The sequence below is a fragment of the Branchiostoma lanceolatum genome, chromosome 16 (genome assembly GCF_035083965.1).
Source record: "Branchiostoma lanceolatum isolate klBraLanc5 chromosome 16, klBraLanc5.hap2, whole genome shotgun sequence".
NCBI lineage: Eukaryota > Metazoa > Chordata > Leptocardii > Amphioxiformes > Branchiostomatidae > Branchiostoma > Branchiostoma lanceolatum.
The window spans coordinates 8123396-8149535 of NC_089737.1; the positions used below are offsets into that span (position 1 = coordinate 8123396).

Sequence of the window (26140 nt, forward strand, 5' to 3'; positions counted from 1 at the left end):
TGTTTGTTTTCGAACAATTCGCGTCTTCAAAGCAACCTAGCTTGCAAAGATCGTATTTAACTAAACAGTCGTTTTTTATAGAAAAGAAAATGTTTATGGTAATTAGAAAATGTAGAAGGCCATTCTGATTTCGTTATATGGATGATGTTATCTACGCACGCAAAAATTGATGCAAGCGTGCGATTAAAAAGAAGTTTGGCAAAAAAGATGCTTTTATCATGAAATCTAAGTGGTCAGGAAGGTTGAACAAAATAATGGCTGAACACACAGAACATGGTATGCCGAACAATAAAGTCTTTATTTTTGTACTCAGTTTGCACTTTCTTTTTTGACTTAACAAGACGTTTCTAGGGGTTCAAAATACGTTTTTAGCTTATTTTTACTGATACACATGGCAAAAATATTATGATAGGAAAAGAGGTATTCAGTATGCATATTTCCCGATTTTATTTTGGTACAAATTATGCCATATTTCTGCTCATTTTGGGGCTTCTTTGTACGTCAAAAATAGTTACTCAAGCAACTGGTTAAAATTATGAAACAGTCAGACGTTTCAGACAGCATCCGCTGTCTTTCGTTAGTGACTAAGGATAGGACTGGAAAACCAGGTTTTATACCAAAAATGTTAATGAGGTTAAGACAATTTAGGATGTCTCGACGTAGTCTTCAAATGAAGATTAATTCAAGACAAGGTTGTATGCTAATAGTTCAATTAACTACTGCTGTCTGAAACGTCTGACTGTTTCAAAGTTTTACCAAGTTGCTTGAGTAACTATTTTTGGCGTATCTTCCTACCTGTATGTCTAACCTCCATCAACGTGCCTTCTTTGTACGATGTAGGGACGGAAATTTATGCGCGTGGGATGCCATCCATATAATCAAATCAGTCTGTCACACGTCTAGCTCACTTGATATAAAAGGGGCTCACACACAACGCACCGTGGCTTGTGTTTGATCAAGTTTCTTTTCCCCAATTAGTGGAAAGGATTTCAAAAGGAAACAGTCTGGAAGCTGTCATGATTTCTTGAATGTCATCCCTTTCCATTTTTTTGAAAGACCGCCTAGGTTCATTAGAAAAGTTAAACCATAAAGGATATAGCTTAAAGGCTCTAAAATTGACAAGACGCTTGATCTATCTTTAAACCCAAATTGTTCTGAAAGAAATTAGAAATCATACTCTAGTGATATGATCTATTCACGATGCGCTTGATGAAATTGGCGGAAAAATGAAAAGGTGCTCTGAAGAACAAAGAAGTTGAATAGATCTAGAATGGCTTCCGGCATGAAATATGAACAAAGTCAGAGGTATATGCACGGCGGGTAAATGGAAAGTGCCGTACAGGTACTGGTACGGTACGGTACGGTACGGTACGGTGCAGTTAGGTACGGTACGGTACGGTACTTACGAAGGCCCAAAACCACAAGTGTGGCGCCTATTCCTATTCACAGTTGGCATACGTAACTTCATGGAATATCCCATATGTGACTGAGTTCACAAAAGGCATAGATACAATGTATTAATGCTTTGGTTGTAATGTAATTTTGTGGTAAACTATACTTATTTATCAGGAATTTCAAATAGCTAATTGTCACAGACTTTAACTTGGTTGGTTGGTTGGTTGGTTGTATGCCTTGCATGCAAACACTAAGTATTATCAGTCCCGTCAGGTTAAGGGAATTTGTTGGTGCCCGGAAAGCAATGACTTTTCTTCTTAGTTGAGTTGTGACCTACGGAAGCTTTGCTATTTTGTTGTAAACTATACTTTTTTCGGAGGAAATTCAAATAGCTAATTGTCAAAGTCCTTAACTTAGCACAGAAAGCGGCATCTACGTAGAATTCTTCGTTCCACATAGAGGCATTGATGACTCGCGTATTCACCACACTCTGTGGTGACTGGCAAAACTCCATAACATCGCTCTGAATGGCTTGGAAATGTTGGACTTCTTTCCAGAAATCAGGACCCTGCAGTTCAATCTTCTTCCACAGGGTGGCGTTAAAGTACTCGTAATAGGCGTAGTCAACCTTCGAAAATTTCCGATGCGTTTTCCTTTGCACGGGCGAAAGTTGCATTTCCTTGCTTTTGTACGTTTTCTTGTTTTGCGCCCAGTGCAAGATATCAGACAGGGACCAACAAAGATATCTCTTCAACAACACCAACGATTCATCCAAATACTCCAAAATCATCACCAACGAAAAATCTTTGTCCGTCTGGCGAATAAAGTCCCCGATAGCTTTATCATTTTCCCATAGTCGTCTGGGAAAACCCAAGTCGAAAGACATTAAGTTTTTCGTTTTCTGTCCACCACGTTTCTTTGCGTATCTCCCTGGAGATCGGAGAAATGTCATGAGAGGATTCTTACCTCGGATTCCTACCATTTTGGCAACGTGGAAAAAGTTAAAGAGGGATTTGAGGTGACTGAAAGGCTCGCGAAGGATGGCGATGTATACGGTATTCTTGGCCATGATACCTGGTAAGATCCTCCTATTGTAGACAACGTGTCGCACAAGGATGTTGTATTCGCCAGTCAAAGAAGGAAGAAAGTCACTCCGTTTGATTTGATTTGGCCAGCCCAATCTAATACCTTTCCGGGGAAGAACGAATGACAAGTTCCGGTCGTCACCAAAGCGCTGAAATATAGTTGAAACCGTCGAGCCCCCAGCCTGTGAAGAAAAAGTTTTAACACTATCGTAATAACCAAGATATAATCAATCTATCTTAAAGGAGTCATAAACTCCAGAGGGGGGGGGGAGTTATTTTCCAATAGATGATAATTTTAGGAAGTGAAAATGAATACTTTTTACAGTATACGATTAAGTACCCACTAGTCCCGTGCGCATCAAAAAGTATTCAGTATTTTCCCCAGGTGACCCTCTAGAAATTTTCTTATTAATTAAATTAAACAGCCTCAGCTTATGGCTTAATACAATGTGCCTGCCTACAAAAATAATGTCAGGGGGGATGAGAAAAATTCGTCTTGCTATGTGTTCTTTTATATCTTATCGACAATTAGCCTTCTTATTGTGCTTATCCCTCCTCATTTATGCCGATAATATCCATGATAAAATAATGATAACTTTACTGCACAACAATTGTACAAGGTACAAAGTATGGCATCCACTGGTACATAGATAAAATTCTATTAGGCTAATCAATCTATCTAATACAATATAGTGTAGTAGTATGGGATGAAAATGGGATTTTACAATCAATTGAGGAGTTTCTAACGTCTAGGCATTCTTTAATATATTTCCCAATGTATACCATGCAGGGGTTGTCACATGTCATTATGTACTTAAATATGCTATTCAAGTCCATTGAGATAAATCCTGGTAAATACGACGATAGCATTGAGTATAGTGAATTACGTATATCAAAATATTTGGGACATATACTTAAAAAGTGATATTCATGTATGTTTACGCATAGGGAATACATGGGTAGGGTCTTCACGGGTTTAGGGAGTATCATGTTGTTTTAAAAAACACACCTTGTGTAATTTACCACAAGCGGAATTCTGTTAAAAGTCGGCTGATTATGTATTCATTGATACATAATCTAGTGAAAAATAACGCACCCTTCTGGAGTTTAGGACTCTAAGTTCCCCAACTTGCTGTATTTCTAGTTACCTTATGGACTTTTATGAAGACAATGTTGGTTTGTTCCTGGCACGGTCGGCATTCTGAAGTGATGAAGACAGCGCGAAATGTGCTGAAGACTGATTGGTAGCTTACAGTCTCCATATACAGAATCCCAGAAACCGCCATACACACTCCAATCACTACCAGGAGTCCCTTCGACTTCGACGAACTCATTTCTGTGGGCATGAACAAAGTTTAACGTACAAAAGTACAGCCGTCTTTCTCATTGATCACGGGGAATATCAACTAATTAGCATAGATCATATATTGACAATTAAATCTCAACCTAAGCTACACACGTGTTAATGCTGTTTTAACACAAACACACACACACTCTCTCTCTCTCTCACACACACACACACACACACACACACACACACACACACACACACACACACACACACACACACAAACACAAATCAATAAACAGCACGGAAAAGATAGCAGCCAGCCTAGCCTTATCGAGGGTGAATGTTATTTAAAAGTAAGTGTGTCTAGTAACAGTTTGTGTTTGTGGCCCTCCCACAAATAAAAGTTGACAAAATGCTCGAACCCTTTCAATAAGTTGCAAAAAAGGTTGAAGCGTTTTCATGCAAAACATGGGTCGACATTTTGCGATGACCAAATGTCTTATCTTACATTCCATCACGTCTTTCCCTAAACGGCGGAGATCTAAAAATATACCAGCTTTGGAGACCAAACAAACCTCACACTTACGACTTTTCTTAATGCCGTAGCCTAGGTGACGTCATAGTTAATTTTTCAGGGGCTCCTTAACCCGCCAATAGGTCACACGAGTACACATATGCAAGTCCGCATGAGTGGCGTATTGACATTGTGTGTCTAAAATAAAGTTTGATTTGCGGAAAACGTTTTTGTCTAAAATAAAGTTTGATTTGCGGAAAACGTGTGAATTGCCCTAAGATGGCACCCAAGCTTCTCATTACGTTACCTTGGGACAGAGATTTGCCCTTCGCCTTGTGTGTAGTATTGGCAGCTAACGCCCATATTTAAAAATGTCTGTCTACGTACTTGTTCTTCTTATCTGTGATAACCATGCCCCCTCCCTGTAGCTACTAGCCATATACGGCTGCGTTCAGGTTTGTTAAAACCCTTACGCTTCCGTCACAGTATATTGTCGACCACCGAATTGGTTGGTCGCCGGAATTTGAATCTCTCCAGAGACTCGAGCGTATTTTTTCACCTGAAAATCCACCCCCGTCACATTGGACAGCGCTCAGTGACCTGCGAACATCGACCGATGTCCCTGAAATCAAAATCGCGGAGTGATCGAGAGCGAACACATGGTGTCTTGCCGCCTAAAATGTACCTTAGAGCTCACAGACTACTTACTGTTCTTTCTTGTCCGGAGTTCTTAATCCATAAGTCTTGATGGTTTAGGTCTTTAAGTTTACGTGCTGTGACAGTTTTTGTCAATGGCGTATATGATATAAAAGGCAAGGTGGTTGGGATTTTCCATTCTGCAACATGCGTAGGGGTGTGCACACTCCGGCATTGTAGGGTAATTGTATGGTCCTAGTGGTTCGACTGGTCTGTGAAAGCATGAAATCATCCGTGAGATCGTAATCACTCTCCAATTTGAGCTTGGGTGGGAATGTTGTGACCTTCTTCTGCTATGCTGCGGATAGAAGAAGAACACAAAATCAATCTTCTAATCCAACATCTGCTTGGAGAATTGATCCTACTGATGTCATCGGTCCAATCGAGGCTTGGCACATAAGTTACTTTTGATCCATGTTCTAGTAATGTAACTTTCAAACCAAGATTTATATGCGCCAAGCAATAGTTATCAAAATCAAAATTAAAGGAAAGTTGTACATAATAAAGGCCCATTAGAATGTATCTTTATCTTAAACAAATACCGACACTTCTTGTCCTAGTGCCCTAAAATTCCGGAGTGTGCACATCCCTACGCATGTTGCAGAATGGAAAAGTATTATATACGTCATTGACAAAAACTGTCACAGCACGTAAACTTAAAGACCTAAACCATCAAGACTTATGGATTGAGAACTCCGGACAAGAAAGAACAGTAAGTATTCTGTGAACTCTAAGGTACATTTTAGGCGGCAAGACACCATGTGTTCGCTCTCGATCACTCCGCGATTTTGATTTCAGGGACATCAGTCGATGTTCGCAGGTCACTGAGCGCTGTCCAATGTGACGGGGGTGGATTTTCAGATGAAAAAATACGCTCGAGTCTCTGGAGAGATTCAAATTCCGGCGACCAACCAATTCGGTGGTCGACAATATACTGTGACGGAAGCGTAAGGGTTTTAACAAACCTGAACGCAGCCGTATATGGCTAGTAGCTACAGGGAGGGGGCATGGTTATCACAGATAAGAAGAACAAGTACGTAGACAGACATTTTTAAATATGGGCGTTAGCTGCCAATACTACACACAAGGCGAAGGGCAAATCTCTGTCCCAAGGTAACGTAATGAGAAGCTTGGGTGCCATCTTAGGGCAATTCACACGTTTTCCGCAAATCAAACTTTATTTTAGACAAAAACGTTTTCCGCAAATCAAACTTTATTTTAGACACACAATGTCAATACGCCACTCATGCGGACTTGCATATGTGTACTCGTGTGACCTATTGGCGGGTTAAGGAGCCCCTGAAAAATTAACTATGACGTCACCTAGGCTACGGCATTAAGAAAAGTCGTAAGTGTGAGGTTTGTTTGGTCTCCAAAGCTGGTATATTTTTAGATCTCCGCCGTTTAGGGAAAGACGTGATGGAATGTAAGATAAGACATTGGGTCATCGCAAAATGTCGACCCATGTTTTGCATGAAAACGCTTCAACCTTTTTTGCAACTTATTGAAAGGGTTCGAGCATTTTGTCAACTTTTATTTGTGGGAGGGCCACAAACACAAACTGTTACTAGACACACTTACTTTTAAATAACATTCACCCTCGATAAGGCTAGGCTGGCTGCTATCTTTTCCGTGCTGTTTATTGATTTGTGTTTGTGTGTGTGTGTGTGTGTGTGTGTGTGTGTGTGTGTGTGTGTGTGTGTGTGTGTGTGTGTGTTTGTGTGTGTGTGTGTGTGTGCGCGCGCGCGCGCGTGTATAAACAGCATTATATTAAGACTTGTGTAGCTTAGGTTGACATTTGATAGTTCATATATGATCTATGTAAATTGATACGTACCCACTTACGATACAAAACGTGGGTCTCTTCATTTTCCATTGCCTTCAAAAAAGAAGTCAAACCCAACCATAGTCAACCTTAGTTAACTTAGAACTTTCACAGTAGACTAGATAACTTTTTCGATTCCCATGTATTTCCATGCACTTGTTTGTCTGCAATTAGCCTTCGGGCATGAACTTGCAATAAAGTTATTAATAACTACCGTATTCGTAGTCTACATGATCGATTAGAAAGAAACACTGAAGTTGTAACTTTGATATTAACTTTGTTTATACACGCAGCAATGAGCTGGTCGAAGGGACTCCTGGTAGTGATTGGAGTGTGTATGACGGTTTGTGGGATTCTGTATATGGAGACTGTAAGCTACCACTCAGTCGTCAGCACTTTTCGCGCTGTCTTCAACGCACCAGAATGCCGACCGTGCCAGGAACAAACCAACATTGTCTTCATAAAAGTCCATAAGGTAACTTAATATATATCACGTTAAGGAATAGACCCTTTTTCAAACTGCGGCGCCATATTGAATCTGCTCTCGCGAGAGCTGAATCTGGCGCGAGCGCGCGTGATTTGAGCACCAGAAACGGTAGAAACACGGGTTGCTATGTCAGTGTATTGTATACCATAGAATGCTTATTTATCATCCTTTTGCATTATATCGATATCCCGAATTTCATCAAGGTTTCTCTGTTAGACGAAAGAAGAACAATAAACAAATACCTCCTTGATAACATGTCCGTTGTTTTCCTTAAAATTAGCAATGTGTCACATATCATTAAAAACGCTGTTTATCACTCTTTTAGATTAAACATGATTTAAATTAGGACTTTATCCGATAGACAACATGGCTAATTTTGTGTAAGGTTCAATCCCTAAAGTGCAGTTTAATTCCTAAAACCGTGAATAAATCATTTATTTATTATTATATGATGCTGATGATATTACATTATGATGCAGAATACCAACAATTAAAGGGAAACATCTTTTATTCTATTGCAATATACAGCTTGCCCAAATTCTTTCTGAGGTTCTAAGAGTTCTGAAAAATTCTCCAGAATTCTGGCTGACGTTTTTAGAATGCCTCAGAACTGTCCATGTCCCTGGAGATGTGTAATTGTTATCTAAATACTGAAAGTCCTTTGTCACATCATACTTATATTTTAGCTGTACTTTAATTCATTCGATCAATGTACTTAGTAAAAGTATTCCGGATGTATACTGTCGGTCCAGACTTGTAGTGTGCATGTTCCCTTTTGTCTTAAGCGGGATTTAAGGTACTATTGAAGGGTGGCTGAGGATTTTTGGGATGTTATTGAAAAAACCCTTTCTTAAGCTTTATAAACCTTCCTCAACCTTAATTTTTTTCAGGTAGTACCTTATAGCAAGGTGATGATTGATGCAAATTAGAATGACGTCATGATTACGTCATCAAGATTTATAAGGCCACGCCCATTTTTTAGAAAAAAGGCTCTCCTTGGCTTGTACTTCGATGTTTATCAATATAACTTTGTAGGAATGTACATGATAGTAATACATAAAGAATTATGCGTGTCAACGAATTATTTTGAAATATTGATTTTTGGCGATTTTCTTTTATCAAACAAATGTTTTCTCCACAGGCTGGAGGCTCGACGGTTTCAACTATATTTCAGCGCTTTGGTGACGACCGGAACTTGTCATTCGTTCTTCCTCGGAAAGGCATTAATTTGGGCTGGCCAAATCAAATCAAACGGAGAGACTTTCTTCCTTCTTTGACCGGCGAATACAACATCCTTGTGCGACACGTTGTCTACAATAGGAGGATCTTACCAGGTATCATGGCCAAGAATACCGTATACATCGCCATTCTTCGCGAGCCTTTCAGTCACCTCAAATCCGTCTTTAACTTTTACCACCTTGGCAAAAAATTGAGAATCCCAAGTAAGGATCCTGTGCTGAAATTTCTCAATTTTCCAAGGAGATACTTAAGGAAAAGTGCCCACCCCCAGAAAACGAAGAACTTCATGTCCTTCGACTTGGGTTTTCCGGTCAAACGACTATCAGGAAATAGCAAAGCTATCAGTGACTTTATTCGCCAGACGGACAAAGATTTTTTGTTGGTGATGATTTTGGAGTATTTGGATGAATCGTTGGTGTTGTTGAAGAGATATCTTTGTTGGTCCCTGTCTGATATATTGTACTGGGTGCAAAACCAGAGAAAATACAAACGAAAAGACGTGCACATTTCGCTTGCGCAAAAGAAAACGCATCAGAAATTTTCGAACGTTGACTTCGCCTATTACGAGTACTTTAACGCCACCCTGTGGAAGAAGATTGAACTGCAGGGCCCTGATTTCTGGAAAGAAGTCCAACATTTCAAAGCCATTCAGAGCGATGTTATGGAGTTTTGCCAGTCACCACAGAGTGTGGTGAATACGCGAGTCATCAATGCCTCTATGTGGAACGAAGAATTCTACGTAGATGCCGCTTTCTGTGCTAAGTTAAGGACCTTGACACTTAGCTATTTGAATTTCCTGCGAAAAAAGTATAGTTTACAACAAAATAGCAAAGCTTCCGTAGGTCACAACTCAACTACGAAGAAAAGTCATTGCTTTCCGGGCACCAACAAATTCCCTTAACCTGCGGAACTGCTAATACTTAGTGTTTGCATGCAAGACATACAACCAACCAACCATCAACCAACCAACCAACCAACCAACCACCAACCAACCAACCAACCAACCAACCAACGACCAACCAACCAACCAACCAACCATCAACCAACCAACCAACCAACCAACCAACCAACCAGTAGAGACATCTGTCAAATCTTTTTTTTTTCAGAAAGCACAACCTTCTGTCGAAGGTTACTACGAATCCTTTGTGTGACTGTCTTTTAGATGTAAATATCAAGATATAGTTATTCAGCAGGTTTTGTATTACATACTTTGTTGTTTCAGAATGTACTGTACATCTGCAATTTAGCGGTGAACTATAATGACCTGTATGATCCTTTATCCATAGTGGTTCGACTGGTCTGTAAAAGCGTGAAACGACCCGTGCGATCATAATCTCTCTCCAATTTGGCTTGGCTGGGAAGATTGTCACCTTCTTCTGCTATGCCGCGGATAGAAGAAGAACACAAAATCTTCCCATACAAAATTTGCTTGGAGAATTGACGCCATCGGTCAAATCAAGGTCCGGCACCTGAGTTATTTTTCATCCATATTCTAGTAATGGAACTTCTAAACTAAGGTTTATGTACGCCAAGCACACATTATCAAAATTACAATTAAAGGAAGGTTATGCATAAAAATGGCCGATTAGCACGTATCTTTATCATTAAGAATACTGACACTTCTTGTAGTCATAAGCGTCCTAAATTTTCGTAGTGTGCACACCCCTCCGTTTGTTGCAGAATGAAAAAGTCCTACGCCCTTGCCTTTTATATCATATACGTCATTGACAAAACTGTCACAGCACTTTAACTTAAAGATCTAGATCATCAAGACTTGTGGATTGAGAACTCCGGACAAGGAAGAACAGTAAGTGGCCTGCGAGCTTTAAAGTACTAATTTTAGGCGGCAAGACACCAGGTACCAGACGAGTGTATCGATCACTCCGCGATTTAAATTTCAGGAACATCGGTCGATGTTCGCATGTCACTCAGCCCAGTCCTATGTGAATCGGGCGTGTGTTCTACTGGACTGAGCGATCACTGTTTCACTTACGCTGTACGGAAAGCCAAACGACTCCAGGGCAACCCTCGGACGGCAACAGTGAGATCCTACAGGCGGTTCGACGAGGCAGCTTTTCAAGAAGATCTTCGCAACGCACCTTGGTCTAAAGTTGAGGAATTTTCAAATGTTGACGATGCATTAAGTTGCTTTCAAACAGTGCTGACTAAAATTTGCGATGAACATGCCCCTTGGGTATCCGTACGCATCCGAGGCCATGAGCCACCGTGGATAACGCAAGAATATCTGTCCATGGCACGTGAAAGAGACTTCTACTTCGATCAGGCTAAGAAAACAAAACTTCCATCTATGTGGGAGACAGCTAAAAAAGCACGAAACAGATGTAACAACATGGCACGATATTTGAAAAAACAGTACTATTGCAATGAAATCGAAACTAAAGGTAATGATAGTAGAAGTCTCTGGGCCACACTAAAAACACTCTTACCACGTCAGGCCAAACAACCAGTTAATGTCCCTAAACAACAAGAAAAAAACATTGCGAATGAATTTAATGTATACTTTACTTCTATCGGCTCCAAACTGGCTGCAGCTTTCACGAGTGCGTATAGAGTGGTCCTAGGACCGTCACAGTTTTCTTTTAAATTCGGTAATATATCCACCGAGTTCACATACAAACAGCTGATGAGCATCCCTCTGGGGAAAAGTACTGGACTTGATGGGGTGAGCAGTAGGCTCCTCCGGTATGCCGCCCCAGTTATAGCAGGTCCTCTCACTTACATATATAACCTATCCCTCTCTACAGGTGAAGTCCCGAAGGACTGGAAGAGAGCTAAGGTTACACCCTTATTTAAAGATGGCGACAAAAGCAGCTGCAGCAACTATAGGCCGATCTCAGTTTTACCATCTTTTATGAAGATTTTTGAGAAGGCCGTTCACACTCAGATATATGCCTACTGCAAAGATCATAATATACTCAACAAGTTCCAGTCTGGGTTTCGACCCAAACATTCCACAACAACAACACTTATCCATGTTACTGATTCCATCATTGAAAACATGGAAAAGGGTCTTGTTACCGGAGCAATCTTTCTTGATCTCAAGAAAGCTTTTGATACGGTATGTCATAAGATCCTCCTAGCTAAGCTTAGAATGTTTGGGGTACAAGACAAGGAACTGACATGGTTCTGTTCTTATCTAACAGACCGACAACAGACTACTATCGTAAATGGAGTCCAGAGTGACTTTCTGGAGATTACTGTTGGAGTTCCCCAGGGCTCGGTTCTCGGCCCACTTTTGTTTATATTGTATATTAATGACTTACCTGATTATATATCACATGGACATGTTGTGCTATATGCAGATGATACTGCTCTTTTCTACGCATCCAAAACAGTCACGGATGTAAACAATGCACTGAATGCCGACCTTAGTAATATTCAAACATGGTTGGAAGCAAATGAACTGACACTCAATGTTAACAAATGCAAAGCTATGCTTTTTGGCACTTCGCGTAAGCTGCAGTCAAGTACAGGGCAATTGTCAACTACCCTTTCTGGCACCAGTTTGGAAGTAGTTTCTAGCTACAAGTACCTGGGCGTTTGGCTTGACCCTTACTTATCATGGCATGTACACACAGACAAATTATGTAATGCTGTCTCGTCGAGACTGGGAGTCCTACGGCGTCTTGTCCCATGTCTGCCACAACACACTCTTATGATGTTGTTTAACTGTATGGTTTTACCAAAAATGGATTATTGCGATGTAATATGGGGCAACTGTGGAAAGTGTCTGTCCGACAAACTACAAAAGCTCCAGAACCGCGCAGTGAGACTTATTCTAGGTTTGCCATATACGCATCATGTTGGGGATGAGGAGTTCTCTGCCTTAGGCTTGAAAACCTTAGTGTCTAGGAGAAACTTGCACCTACTACAATCAATGTACAAGGCAGTTAACAACGAACTTCCAGAGTACATCAATATCTTTCATAGAACTTCTGAATATCATAATTATCCAACCAGGCACAGTCTGAATCTATCCTTGAAACTGCCGCTAGTACGCCTTGAATGTGGAAAGCGCAAGTTTTCATATAGAGGTGCGATTATGTGGAACCACCTGCCACAATCTATGAAGACTTCTTCATCCATGTCTGTCTTTAAAAACAAATGTAACACTTGGCAAGGACTGGCATGACCTCTGACCCCTCAATGACATGGAACGGATTTGATTATGATTTGACTTGTATTATGATTTGTATTATGATTTGTACTATGATTGTTATCATTTATTTACTATTGTGATCATTACCTTCATTGTTTTCATTATGATCTTTATTGTTATTATTTCTATATGTTGATATTTCTGTTTGTATTATCAGTTATTTTATGTATGGCAGGGCCCCTCTGAAAAGCAGTGGTAACCACTGAGCAGGGCCACCCTGGATAAATATGACAGAATAAAAAAAAAAAAAAAAATGTGACGGGGGTAGATTTTCAGGTGAAAATACGTTCGAGTCTGTGGCGATTTTCAAATTCCGGCGACCTTCTGACGATGATCAACAAATTCGATGTCGACCGTAGTGTGACGCCAGCGGAAGGATTTAGATAAATCATTGCGCAGTTAAGTTGTTTCATGGTGTATGTAGCTAGAGGACTAGAAGGTCAGGGAGGGGGCGAGGGCATGGTTGGATGACCACACTAAAACGCGTGAGCAGACATGTTCATGTAGACATGGGCGTTAGCTGCCAATACTACCTACATTAAGGTTTGTACACACAAAGCCTATGGCAGATCTCTGTCCAAAGGTGACATGATAAGTAGCTTGGGTGCCATCTTAAGCCCCCCTCTCACATGGGCCCGCGGCACTGAACATCATCAAGAAGCGAATATTTTTAAGCTTTGTGTGTTTTGTTGTCTTTTTTTGGTAATACTTGTACGTTTTGAATGATATTCCCATTATAAAGTTTTTTAAAGTTTTATAAAGCTTTAGGGCCGTTCAACGGGTGCGTATATCTAAGTCGGCATGAGTTGCGCCTTTAGCATTTGCGACGTAAATTTCGCGACCGGATATGTTTAAAACCCAGGCTGCACTACAATGGGTCAAAGTTATAATAATATAATATCAGGTGTATTTGCAGCCAGTGCCACAGGCAGGTACCCAATGTGTAGGGTAATGAGGCTGTTTAACGTGTTCGAGGCACCTCCTCGAGCACGGGACCCCCGTTTTACGTCCCTCCCGGAAGACGATTTCGTGGAAAGCTTCGTGAGGCTACAGCAATCCGGACGTCCTTGGTTGGTCCCCCATCCAAGCACTGTCCGGACCGCGCGTTGCTTAACTTCCGAGATCGAGGGATCGGGTGTATCCAACGCGCCACGCGGCTTCTTTCCCGCAAACTTTACCTTAGCCAAAAATGTCAATACGCAACTCATGCGGACTTGAATACGTAAAAATGTGTATTCGTATAACCTATTATTTGGTATGTAGAGGAGCCCCTATTATAAATTAACTAAGACGGCATCTAGGCTACGGAATGATAATTCTCGAGATGACAAGGCGTGAGTGTGAGATTTTTAGTCAAAATGTCTCTAGATCTCAGTTTTGGGTAAGATATGGAGCTGTAGTTTTGACGTTAACTTTGTTCATGCCCACAGCAATGAGTTCGTCGAAGGGACTCCTGGTAGTGATTGGAGTGTGTATGGCGGTTTGTGGGATTCTGTATATGGAGACTGTAAGCTACCAATCAGTCGTCAGCACTTTTCACGCTGTCTTCAACGCGCCAGAATGCCGACCGTGCCTGGAACAAACCAACATTGTCTTCATAAAAGTCCATAAGGTAACTTAACATATATCACGTTAAGGAATAGACCTTTTTTCAATCTGCGGCGCCATTTTGAATCTGCTCTCGCGAGAGCTCAATCTGGCGCGAGCGCGCGTGATTTGAGCACCAGAAACGGTAGAAACAAGTGTAGAAACACGGGTTGCTATGTCAGTGTATTGTATATCATAGAATGCTTATTCATCTTCTTTTGCATTATATCGATATCCCGAATTTCATCAAGGTTTCTCTGTTAGGCGAAAGAAGAACAATAAACAAAAACCTCCTTGATAACATGTCCGTTGTTTTCCTTAAAATTAGCAATGTGTCACATATCATTAAAAACGCTGTTTATCACTCTTTTAGATTAAACATGATTTAAATTAGGACTTTATCCGATAGACAACATGGCTAATTTTGTGCAACGTTCACTCCCTAAAGTGCAGTTGAATTCCGAAGACCGTGAATAATATGGGGAATCTATGGGGAAGTCATTATCTGATGCTGATGATATTACATTATGATGCAGAATAAGAACAATTAAAGGGAAACATCTTTTATTCTATTGCAATATACAGCTTGCCCAAATTCTTTCCGAGGTTCCAAGAGTTCTGCAAATTCTCCAGAATTTTGGCTGACGTTTTTAGAATGCCTCAGAACTGTCCATGTCCCTGTAGATGTGTAATTGTTATCTAAATACTGAAAGTCCTTTGTCACATCATGCTTATGTTTTAGCTGTACTTTAATTCATTCGATCAATGTACTTAGAAAAAAACAAGTATTCCGGATGTATACTGTCAGTCCAGAATTGTAGTGTGCATGTTCCCTTTTGTCTTAAGCGGGATTTGAAACAAATGTTTTCTCGACAGGCTGGGGGCTCGACGGTTTCAACTATATTTCAGCGCTTTGGTGACGACCGGAACTTGTCATTCGTTCTTCCCCGGAAAGGCATTAATTTGGGGTGGCCAAATCAAATCAAACGGCGTGACTTTCTTCCTTCTTTGACCGGCGAATACAACATCCTTGTGCGACACGTTGTCTACAATAGGAGGATCTTACCAGGTATCATGGCCAAGAATACCGTGTACATCGCCATCCTTCGCGAGCCTTTCAGTCACCTCAAATCCGTCTTTAACTTTTTCAACATTGCCCAAAAATTGAAAATCCGAAGTAAGGATCCTGTGCTGAAATTTCTCAATTCTCCAAGGAGATACGCAAAGAAACGTGGTGGGCAGAAAACGAAGAACTTCATGTCCTTCGACTTGGGTTTTCCGGTCAATCGACTATCAGGAAATAGAAAAGCTATCAGTGACTTTATTCGCCTGACGGACAAAGATTTTTTGTTGGTGATAATTTTGGAGTATTTGGATGAATCGTTGGTGTTGTTGAAGAGATATCTTTGTTGGTCCCTATCTGATATATTGTACTGGGTGCAAAACCAGAGAAAATACAAACGAAAAGACGTGCGCATTTCGCTCGCGCAAAGGAAAACGCATCGAAAGTTTTCGAACGTTGACTACGCCTATTACGAGTACTTTAACGCCACCCTGTGGAAGAAGATTGAACTGCAGGGCCCTGATTTCTGGAAAGAAGCCCAACATTTCAAAGCCATTAAGAGCGATGTTATGGAGTTTTGCCAGTCACCACAGAGTGTGGTGAATACGCGAGTCATCAATGCCTCTATGTGGAACGAGGAATTCTACGTAGATGCCGCTTTCTGTGCTAAGTTAATGACTGGGACACTTAGCTATTTGAATTTCTTCCGAAAAAAGTATAGTTTACAACAAAATAGCAAAGATTCCGTAGGTCACAACTCAACTAAGAAGAAAAGTCATTGCTTTCCGGGCACCAACAAATTCCCTTAACCTGACGGAACTGCTAATACAACCAACCAACCAACCAACCAACCAACCAACCAACCAACAACCAAACAACCAACCAACCAACCAACCAGCCAGCCAGCCAGCCAGCCAGCCAGCCAGCCAGCCAGCCAGCCAGCCAGCCAGCCAACCAACCAACCAACCAACAACCAACCAACCAACCAACCAACCAGCCAACCAACCAACCAACCAACCAACCAACCAACCAACCAACCACCCACCCACCCACCCAACCAACCAACAACCAACCAACCAACCAACCAACCAACAACCAACCAACCAACCAGCCAGTCGACTTTTTTTCGCATGCTCGCATCAATTTTACAGTGCCCAGAGTATGTCATCCATATAATCAGTATGATTTAACAGACAACTTAATAATAAGGCTAAACTGTGCGTTTCTTTGTACGATCTACGAATTTCAAAGATATTACATCGTACGTTGTGTAAGCGTCTTGGCTTTCCTTTATCTATTGTGACTTTTACCTAGGTACCTATTTACAGTGACCACGCAAAATACCTTTAGGAGCGGATGGGACGAACATATCTAGACACCAGGTGGTACCCGTGGTAACACACGTCAGCTCTTTGGCTAGTAGTCGAATCCGTGACCTCTAGATCTTGCGTCCGCTACAATTGTTTAATTTAATACATGTTGCTATTTGGTTTAAACAACTTCTAGTGGGTAATGGACGAGCGAGTAAAGATAATTGATCATTAAAAGATCATTTGAGGACCTTAAAAATCCTTAACATGTCATGGAAGAGTAATTGGAAAACCGTTGCGACCTCTCTCTACTTTTCGGACACTCAACGATTTTTTCCTAGTGTCTTCTATCTGAAATAGACACTTAAAAATTGTCACACTGAAGCCAGCTTCCAAACCACGACAGTTGGCACAAGGAACACCAAGGAAACTGTTGTAGCTTGCGACGTGTGCAAACTTGCTCGGCTGCTGGCTTCCTCTTCGCATGCATCGTCCGATGGCTCGATTAGAGGCTGGAATGTTGGTGGAACCTCCGTCTGATCATCGGCCTTAACGAACGTTTTGCGAAAAAAAAAAAAATGATGAAAGGTAAAGATTTTGTCGTATTCTATACTTATACTTAGCGTACAGGTATTTAGCCAATTATATTTCATTCATACATGTATATGATGTCTTGCCACTTTTTGTCTCAGGGTAAAGTTGATCGGTATGAGTGTATAGCAAGATTTTCAGCCAAGAAAGAAAAACTGTGGTTGATCCAAAAAGCATTATATTGTAATATTTCATAGCATTCGTATTTTATCCAGTATATGATGACAGTTTGCCATTTCTCCAGTGAATAGTTTCATCAGGTTAGAAAATAACTGAATAAAAATTTCTTTGCACACAGCCAAGTGTGTAGACTTATTTATAATTGGCCGACATTTCTCGGTGACCGTTTGTCGTCTTCCCCAGGCCAATACTGACTGGTTCTGCTAGGTGTCGCTGATGCAGCACTGTTTAGAATAAATTCTCGAATCGGCATAGATCAGTCATGACATGAATCATGATAAGAGAGATATAAATTCAGTCGCGTGTGGGACTTCAGTAACGTTTGGTACCGCAGTCATCCTACTGCAGCAGCGACACCTAGCTGTCGTGCATAGAAGAACACCCTGAGGACGGTGACAGACGTGGTCACCGAAAGGTTACAACTTTCGGAGCGAGAGAAAGCAAGAAGCAAAATGTGTGGTTTACCTGATAATCGTGTCTCCCTTCACACGCCATGCGGTACTTCATGCGTCTGGTGTGATCCTCAAAGGCAAGAATCTCCTCCTGTGTCCACCTGTGCGCATGCGCAGCTTCAAAGAAAGATTTGTTGAAGAATGTGTGGCTCTCGGGCTGAGTTATGATGACGTCATAACGTCCGGTGTACCTGGCGGATTGAAAGTGAAATGCATCAATGTTTTCTTTCGGTAAAAAGAAAATTAATAGAAGTGTTCATGTTTCTAACTGCGCAAGCGCAGCGATATGTATTGTGGGTAAGATGTCAAAGGTGAAGGCCCTTTACTTAAAACAGTTCTTGTCTACACCATGCTTTGTTCATGTCCATACTTGTTTGTTTATGTCTTAAGGGCCTTCACCTTTGACCTATCACCCACAATGCATCTCGCTGTGCATGCGCAGTTGGAACCATGTATCCCCTTATTCAAAAATGTTTCCCGCACTTACGTGAAGTTTTGAACGCCGAAGAACGAGGCGAGGTCGTAATCGTAGGCTTTACTCCCACAGTCGTTCAGGTCTATCTTTGGGTAGTACAGAAGGAAGTCCATACACATTTCATCCCATGTGCCAAGACCACCCTACATAGCGGTAAATAATCGTTGTTAACGATTTTGTGCTTTTTCAGTGCACAAAAGTAAAGAGCTAGACAGATTGCATGCAAGATAAAAATTAGTAGTCACCTCATATATGCACATAATGTAGAAATATAGATAGAGAAAGAGAGAGAGAGAAAGAGGAAGGGGGGAGAGGGAGAGAAAGAGGGAGAGAGGGGAGAGGGAGAGAGAGGACGAGAGGATAGAAAGGGGAGAGAGAGAGAGGAGGAGAGAGGGAGAGAGATAGAAAAAGAGGAGAGGGAGAGAGGGAGAGAAAGAGGGAGAGAAAGAGGGAGAGAGGGAGAGAGAGAGGTGAAGGGGGCACATCACACCAAAGAGTGACAGGAAGTGAAGAGAAAAAATTACCCCTACTTTATAAGTACATTGGGATCGCTCACACGGATTAACATACGTAAAAAAACATCAATGGGTTTTACAAAAAATCATACTTTGGATTAAATTAGCTACTATCATCAAATTTCAGACAGAGAGATACTTACGTAAGTCATGTTGTGACGATTTTTGGTTTCGTATCCACACTCCAACATTAGGGTGTCATCCTTTATAGGAAAACAGATAATAGATGATTCAAATATAGATGAATTACAACTGGCAAGGGCATTAATGTTAATGTGCGAATATTCCATGATTTAGTCTCCTTCATGAGAGTTTTGTACGTGTCTCTTTCTGCATATTGGTGATATGAAAGCGATGTAGAAAGGTTACTTAATACTAGAATACTAATAGTTTTAAATATGCTTACCGGTAACAACTTCACATAAGGTTTCAGGTACGTTGTTTGCTACAGCAGGAGAGGAAAAATAAATTTATTTAAAAGGTATATAAGACAAGAACATTGGCCTGAATATTGTTGGCCTGAATGTTAAGTCAGTGGGCCTGTTAAGTCAGTATGTTCAAATTGTTTTGATTAATTAATGGGTTCCAAGTATATTTTTGTAATTTGTATGAGTTTGTTTCAGTTATCAATTTTGTGTTATATGTCTAGTTTGATTACAACTCCTGTGCCATGCGTATAATGTTCTTTGTTTTGAAAACAAACGTCAGTGGGCCTTTCGATGATGTCACGTTCTTTCCGGTTGACTACATTACATCATGTACAGATGACCAATCAAAGAACAGTGCTCAAAGCATTTCAAGTGTACCTGGTAATTGAAGTCATAATCATCGTTGCTGCTGATTGGTTCCAGCTCTTTGCCATTTCTGAAATGGCGGTCTCGAATGGAACGTCCTAAAGTAAAGAAATCGACACAATTGCACTCGTCAAGGAATGTTGCTTTTTACCAGGTTCTCATTTCAAACAAGACATATCATTAAGTGCTGACATTATTCATCAAACCTCCTAAATAATGATAAAGAGTTCGAGAGTTAATACTTTGTTTTAATAGAAAATCAATAGCACATCGAATTTGCATCGTATATTCAACTGCAGTCTCCCTCCGAATTCTAGTGACCAAACAACTGAATCACGTGACTTAACGGCGCCTGACGTCATAAGTGCCAGGAAGTCTATAACGCCCGCCGTCTCTTTTGAGTGATGTTAAGTGTGCCCTACTATAGATCGTCTCCTTGGTCCCTCTCACGATGTAGTCCTGTTCAGTGTCTGGGTCTTTGACGTTGTCCAGAGACAAAGTATGGCCTATAGTGATTGACTGGTTCAAAGCAGACTGCAGTAGTTCAGTCCAAATTTCGATGCACAATTTTGTTATGCTAATGATAAAAATGTCCAAGTCCATGATTACCTGCTAGATGTGTGTGTAGAAAACTGGCGAAAACAGTCACTCCGTCTTCAGGTAGTGCCTTTATAGAATAAACATGACAGTTTTAATAAGGTTGTGGAGATGGTATTCTAGTGTTACAAAAAGGAGTTTAAAAAGTTTAAATGGATAGAAAATACAATATAAAAAGATCGACATTTTGAAAAACACGTCCTGAATCAACAGGCATAACTATCCTTACACTTCATACATTCAATTTCCGAATTGAATTGATACTTTGAATAGATTTGTTACCTACAAATTCTATACGGGGAAAAGCGACTTAGAACGAATTCCCAAGGGAATTGGAACTACGCACGCGCGGACGAATTCTAGAAATACCTCTGCAATGCCGGGAATTCTTACAAATCGGGCGTATACTATACTGTCAGGCTAGCCCCTGGGGTGTCGCAAAAAAAAGAAACCATACCTCTTTAAGACAAAATGAACTGCAGTGTGCGTACACGTTAAAACGCTCGGCTCCAGGCGGTATCATCATGGTCGGCCTGACCTGTGCCCCTATTTGCATAACGCCGCCATCGTGGGTCCTCAGGACAGGCGTGTAGTAGATCCGGATCCCTGAAGTGTCGTATAGGTCTGGGGAACACAGATACAACTATCAATAAATTCACGGTGGTAAAATTCGAGGTGAAAAATTCCTGACCTGCGAGACAGCATATAGATGAGAACCGATGTCAATCACTTACAATCAGACACAATATTTGCTAATATACACTGTAATCTTCACAATGATAACACAATGAAAAGGATAGATGCTGTTGAACAGTTAGAATGTGTGAATATCAGCCGACCATGGCCAAAGCAGCCCATTTGCCCGGTGCAACCACTCCTCAGCAACTACGTTTCCTCACTGACCGTCTCTTGAGTGGTTCAACTATTATATGAAATCAAATCAAACTTTATTGCACAACAATTGTCACAGGTACTATGCATGGCAAGTTCTTAAGCAGTACTACATGTAGCTATCAAGACTAATATGCATTTGCCTATAACAATACTGAAAAAAAGACTAGACAATATGCTAGTCAATATGTATTGGTACTAACCATCCCTTAGATGTGGATTGTCGTAGTGAGTACTCATTATCAACACGTCACCGTCGTCATCACCCACCGGTAGTCCGACATCATCGGGCAAAGACAGATCCTTCAGGAAACACACAAATATGCTCTTTGTGTCAGACAACAGGGCAATCAGAGATGGCAGATTTCACCCATTTACTTGGGCAAGAAACACAAACATACAGACAAAAACAAACAGACTCACACACCCACACATACACATACACATACACATGCACATACACATACACATACACATACACATACACATACACATACACATACACATACACATACACATACATACATACATAGACACTTACATGTTGAAGATTACACAAAAGTCGTAAGCTTTTTACGTGCACATCACTACTGATACGTAGTACGGAATGTGCTCGACAGCTTCACCAATGCCAGTAAGCATGGCAATGATCAACACACACACAAACACACACACACACACACACACACACACACACACACACACACACACACACACACACACACACACACACACACACACACACACACAGCACCGAAAACATTAAACTTCTAGGCGAAAGTGATAAACTTAACTCACATTGCCACCGGTGGCCCAGGCAAGCAGGAAACGACCTGGTCTGCAATCCAAGGCATTTCGAACGACATTGCAACGGGGGCCCGAAAGATGGGCCAAACTCTCGTTCCCATCATGCTTGCACTGGAAGAGAACTATGTGGTGCACTAGTTTCTCGTTTCCGGGCTGGATGACAGCTTCCATCTGGAAGAGTAAACCATTTAGGACGCAGGATATATACATATATATTCAAAGATTCACGCTTATATCTTGCGGACAATCTGAAGAAAGTTAAGACAAGTATTATTTTCATTTCTTGCAACAATATCAAAGTCGTCTTTGTTTAACGTTTGAGACCATATATATATATATGTACATATATTATGATAATGCTGACGGATATTTGCTCATCAGTTGATATGTAAAAGTTTTTAAGAACAGACTTTCTTGCTTGAAAAGATCCTAGAAGAAAAAATACTGTCCCACCCAACGCATCGTCTGTTGCTCAGCATTTTTTAAACATACGGCAAATGATGGTTAGAGAAAGATGTATATCTTAGATGTATATGAAATATGAAAATGATACTACCTTTATAACGTGGTGCTTCCTCTCCAATCGTGGTATCCTGTAGGCGGAACACCAGTATGTGGTGTCGCTATCAGAGGGCACGTGTACCTGCATGAGAGAATTTGTACGTCTGATTACCAAATTGTAGCACTGTTTGATTCAAACGTTCTTTGATATTCCTGTTAACCGAGCAAATTGCGCACGAGCGGCGAGATGAATTGTGGGTAATACATTTGAAGGCACGTGAGTTCATATTCAAACACGCCTGGACAGGGTATAGCTAAGTGTGTTATAGCCAAGCACGGTTTCACCTTTAACCCAATTCAGACGGGCCCAAATGACCCAAAAAGCCCGATCTGAATAGGGTTAAAATGTACCAACAATGCATCTCTCTGCTCATGCGCAGTTTGAACCGTGAACAGGCTTATTGAAAGACTTGAAATTTGCACATTTGTAGACAGAAATGTTTTGTTGCAGTTGCTTTATGTTCGTGATTTTCGCGGTGAGCTCTTTACATCGAACTTAAAACCACCACGAAAACCCGTTCCTGTAGCGCTACTATCGTTTCAAACGTGAACTTTTAAAACCACCGCGAACACCCCATTTTCTCTCTACCGCGAAATCAAAACCTCGCGAACTTAAATGCATTTACATGTAGTCTTCGAGGTCTAGCCAACCGGCACGACAACCTACATGAATACTCATCATCTATACTTACATTTTGGGTGAAAGCCTCGAACACCATGACGTCATCAGGACTGTCCCATTCTGGCGTCGGTGCGGGGGGATCCAGCAGATTCAAACTAGACGTCCCTCGGCGGCCCTCGTGGTAGAGTGGACCCCTATGGGGGTCGGGATCCTCCGCATGGTATGCCCAAATAACACGTGTTGTTACTTTCTGGAGATGAATATCACTCTTGTCAATTTTAGTTGAAGAGCACGTTGCATGTACTTTGAAGTTGCACTCAACATAAGTTGCACTCAACTGCAAGCTGAATTAAAAGCTACACTCTGCAACGTGCACGGTTTGAGGACGGATATATACCTGATAATAATAAGACATAAAATGCTTTATTGATACTATATATCGCTTTTGAATCTAACACAATCAGCATAAAAATGTCATGCAGTATGTGTATATCTCTTAACATGTCATCGGCCCACCTTGATGTTTCTGTCAAAGGCGTCACAAGTCTGCAGTTTCCTGCTGAATCGCATGGTGGTGTGAGTACCGTTCTCTTGCCATTCGTGCAGCGTCCAGTCTTGTCTACTGTCCAAAACTGGTTGCGATTCTCCGTGGGCGAAGCGGTCCTGAAAAGTGTAAACACAGCAAATTAAAAGTGAGGGAACTTCCGGATTCAAACTCGGCCATATTTGGGACCGCATTCTTCACATTGCAGCAGCGACACCTAGCTGCAGTAAATGTCCAAGCAGATCTTCTGTAGGCATGACAGTATTCATTTACTGAACAAAATCAAGCGGCCGACCAGACTGGTCCATTGATACAAACGGAATATATATTTTTTTAGTTTAGCTGCAGTTGTCGCTGCTGCAGTACGAAGAATGCGGTCCCAAACGTAACTGAGTTTGTGCCCCCCTCCCCCTTCACCCTTACCAGTACGAAATAAAACCGGTCAGCATTGCCCTAAGGAAAGTAACAGACTGTCACAGAAACGCAGATGATCATGTACTGGATGTGTAATGATCTTACCCCAAAGCTCACAGGGACTTGTAGCTCAGCGAAATGATAAACAATGATTGCCACATTTACCTAACTTCCAAATGTTGCAAGGATGAAATCCCCATCATTTACCACCATGGCCATGGATCTATAGCATCTTGTTATTGATTATGCAAATTAGGTATTAATATTAATCTCTTTCTCAGTTACATATGTCATGTTTTTGAGAGTCTAATCTACAGGACCTATTTCCCAACGAAGAGATATCCACTACTAAAAAATCATGACTATAGAATATTCAGAACACGAGATTTCAAATGCAAAAATTCCCTTGCAGTACAAAAGAATCCAATCATTTCAAGGTCTCACAAAAACCTACCTACCTACCTACCAAATATTAAGAAAATCCATCAAGGCATTTTTGAATGACCGTTCCGTGGACTTTCACATTCCTGTACAACCCCTAGAATTCTCGCAAACTGCACACAACACATATATACCATTGGGCTCGCCCCTGAGGCGTTGCCAGAAAATGTCTGGCGGGGTTTAAATCAGGCTGATGACAAACAGGTGGCCCGGCGTTAACAGCCCAACCGTAATAGAAGTCCCGGTCGAGGGCAAAGAACTGCTGTTCCATTGCCAAAACCTTGACCTTCCCTTGCTCTGTTGATATCTGCCCGTCACATGGTACAAACCATATGTCCTCAAAAGAATGTGCCAAGACTGGTACATACGGGTTGGTACTAGCAGACGTTTCTTGTAAATACTAGAAGAATTCCTTATTTTGTCCGTAGCGATGGGCCGTTTGTCATACAAATAGTTAAATACATCAAAGAATGTTTATATCTTAAAACTAATGGTGTAAGGGATAGGTTATTCTAAACTAGACATGTTGAATTATTCATATACTTGTACGCAAGTTAATTCTTTTGTATCCCATTGTTTGTTGTTTGCATGTATAGTTGTAGACGACCTTACGAAGGTCGCTGTACTTTTGTTGTTTCAGAAATAAAGGTATGACCGTACCCCGCCTCGTAAAGTAATAAACAAGTTTGTTCAACTCTAAACGGCCTTTCGCTAGGTGTGAACTACATACTTATGATTAGCGATATAGATGCATCATTATGATGTGTTGATCATAATGCAGCCAAGCTTAATATCAACTCTAAAACCTCACTAAAGTTTGTAAAAATACAGCTGTCCAGCTAACGCTGCTGAGCGAAATTGTGCGTTTCGTCCTAAGATCTACAAAAGATATGACATCTCATGTTGTGTAGGAATTCCTTTATCTCTATGCGATCACGTCGTCTACGCTATCTTTCTAAAAAAAGACAGAAAAGAATTTGTTTACAAAATTACTTTAATAAGATGTCAGCTACTTTAAAAAGAATGACAGGTACATTTTTTAACTTTAAACAAACTGCAGTTACGTTTTCAAAACGGCAGTTACTTTTAAAAGATGACAGTTACTTTTTTTTAAAAATGGCAGTTACATTTAAAAAGATAACAGTTACTTACTTCCAACTCCGCACGTCCGTCCTCCACCCAGCCGATCACAATGTCAGAGTTGGCCATGCCGCCATTTGGCGAGAACCCCAGCGCTACATACCCTCTAGTCTCCACCGTTGTCTCAAATGTGACCCTCTCTTTGTCGAAGAACCATCGAAGATGAAACTTTCCCTGTGCGTCCAACACCGCATTGTGGGTGAATACATTCTCTTCTGCCAAGGATAAAGCCAGTCCCACTCCAAAGATGACAAAGACTTGCAAAGGAGACATTTTTGTTGGTACTAGCCAGAGTCAGTCGTCTTGGGAATGTCTTAAAGTTTTGGCAAGTCTTCAAGTGTTTTGACTTGGGTGTTGGTGCATGCTGACGTTGAGGTTTTTTTCATGTCTAATGCTCATTGTTTCTGACTAACGGAAAAATTTTCTATGGGGAGCATTTATGGA

At 41.0% G+C, this 26140-nt stretch overlaps 3 protein-coding genes across 8 annotated transcripts; 1 reads left to right on the forward strand and 2 right to left on the reverse strand.

Annotated features, from left to right (window-relative positions):
* Positions 1-274: 274 nt before the first annotated feature.
* On the reverse strand, positions 275-3835 carry LOC136422026 (galactose-3-O-sulfotransferase 3-like). Its single transcript, XM_066409642.1, has 2 exons — positions 3629-3835; positions 275-2662 (listed from the first exon to the last, which is right to left on the reverse strand). The coding sequence occupies exons 1-2, from the start codon at positions 3824-3826 to the stop codon at positions 1670-1672; spliced, it is 1191 nt and encodes a 396-aa protein (XP_066265739.1). The 5' UTR covers positions 3827-3835; the 3' UTR covers positions 275-1669.
* Positions 3836-5594: 1759 nt separating this feature from the next.
* Positions 5595-16461, forward strand: LOC136421604 (galactosylceramide sulfotransferase-like). Of its 6 annotated transcripts, none has more exons than XM_066409047.1 (3): positions 5595-5693; positions 7100-7281; positions 15176-16461. In XM_066409047.1, the coding sequence occupies exons 2-3, from the start codon at positions 7102-7104 to the stop codon at positions 16169-16171; spliced, it is 1176 nt and encodes a 391-aa protein (XP_066265144.1). In that variant the 5' UTR covers positions 5595-5693; positions 7100-7101; the 3' UTR covers positions 16172-16461. The 6 variants fall into 6 exon arrangements, with proteins under 6 accessions (XP_066265144.1, XP_066265140.1, XP_066265143.1 ...); XM_066409043.1 differs by lacking the exon at positions 15176-16461 and adding an exon at positions 8435-10112; XM_066409046.1 differs by lacking the exon at positions 7100-7281 and adding an exon at positions 14143-14324 and having other exon boundaries at positions 5601-5693.
* Positions 16462-16516: 55 nt separating this feature from the next.
* On the reverse strand, positions 16517-26023 carry LOC136421603 (DBH-like monooxygenase protein 1). Its single transcript, XM_066409041.1, has 14 exons — positions 25709-26023; positions 23674-23820; positions 23228-23407; positions 22531-22617; positions 21966-22145; positions 21371-21470; positions 20734-20900; positions 20289-20346; positions 19692-19777; positions 19292-19330; positions 19029-19088; positions 18383-18513; positions 17909-18086; positions 16517-17220 (listed from the first exon to the last, which is right to left on the reverse strand). Exons 1-14 carry the CDS (start codon positions 25967-25969, stop codon positions 17047-17049), a joined length of 1848 nt encoding a protein of 615 aa, XP_066265138.1. The 5' UTR covers positions 25970-26023; the 3' UTR covers positions 16517-17046.
* Between the last annotated feature and the right edge of the window lie 117 nt (positions 26024-26140).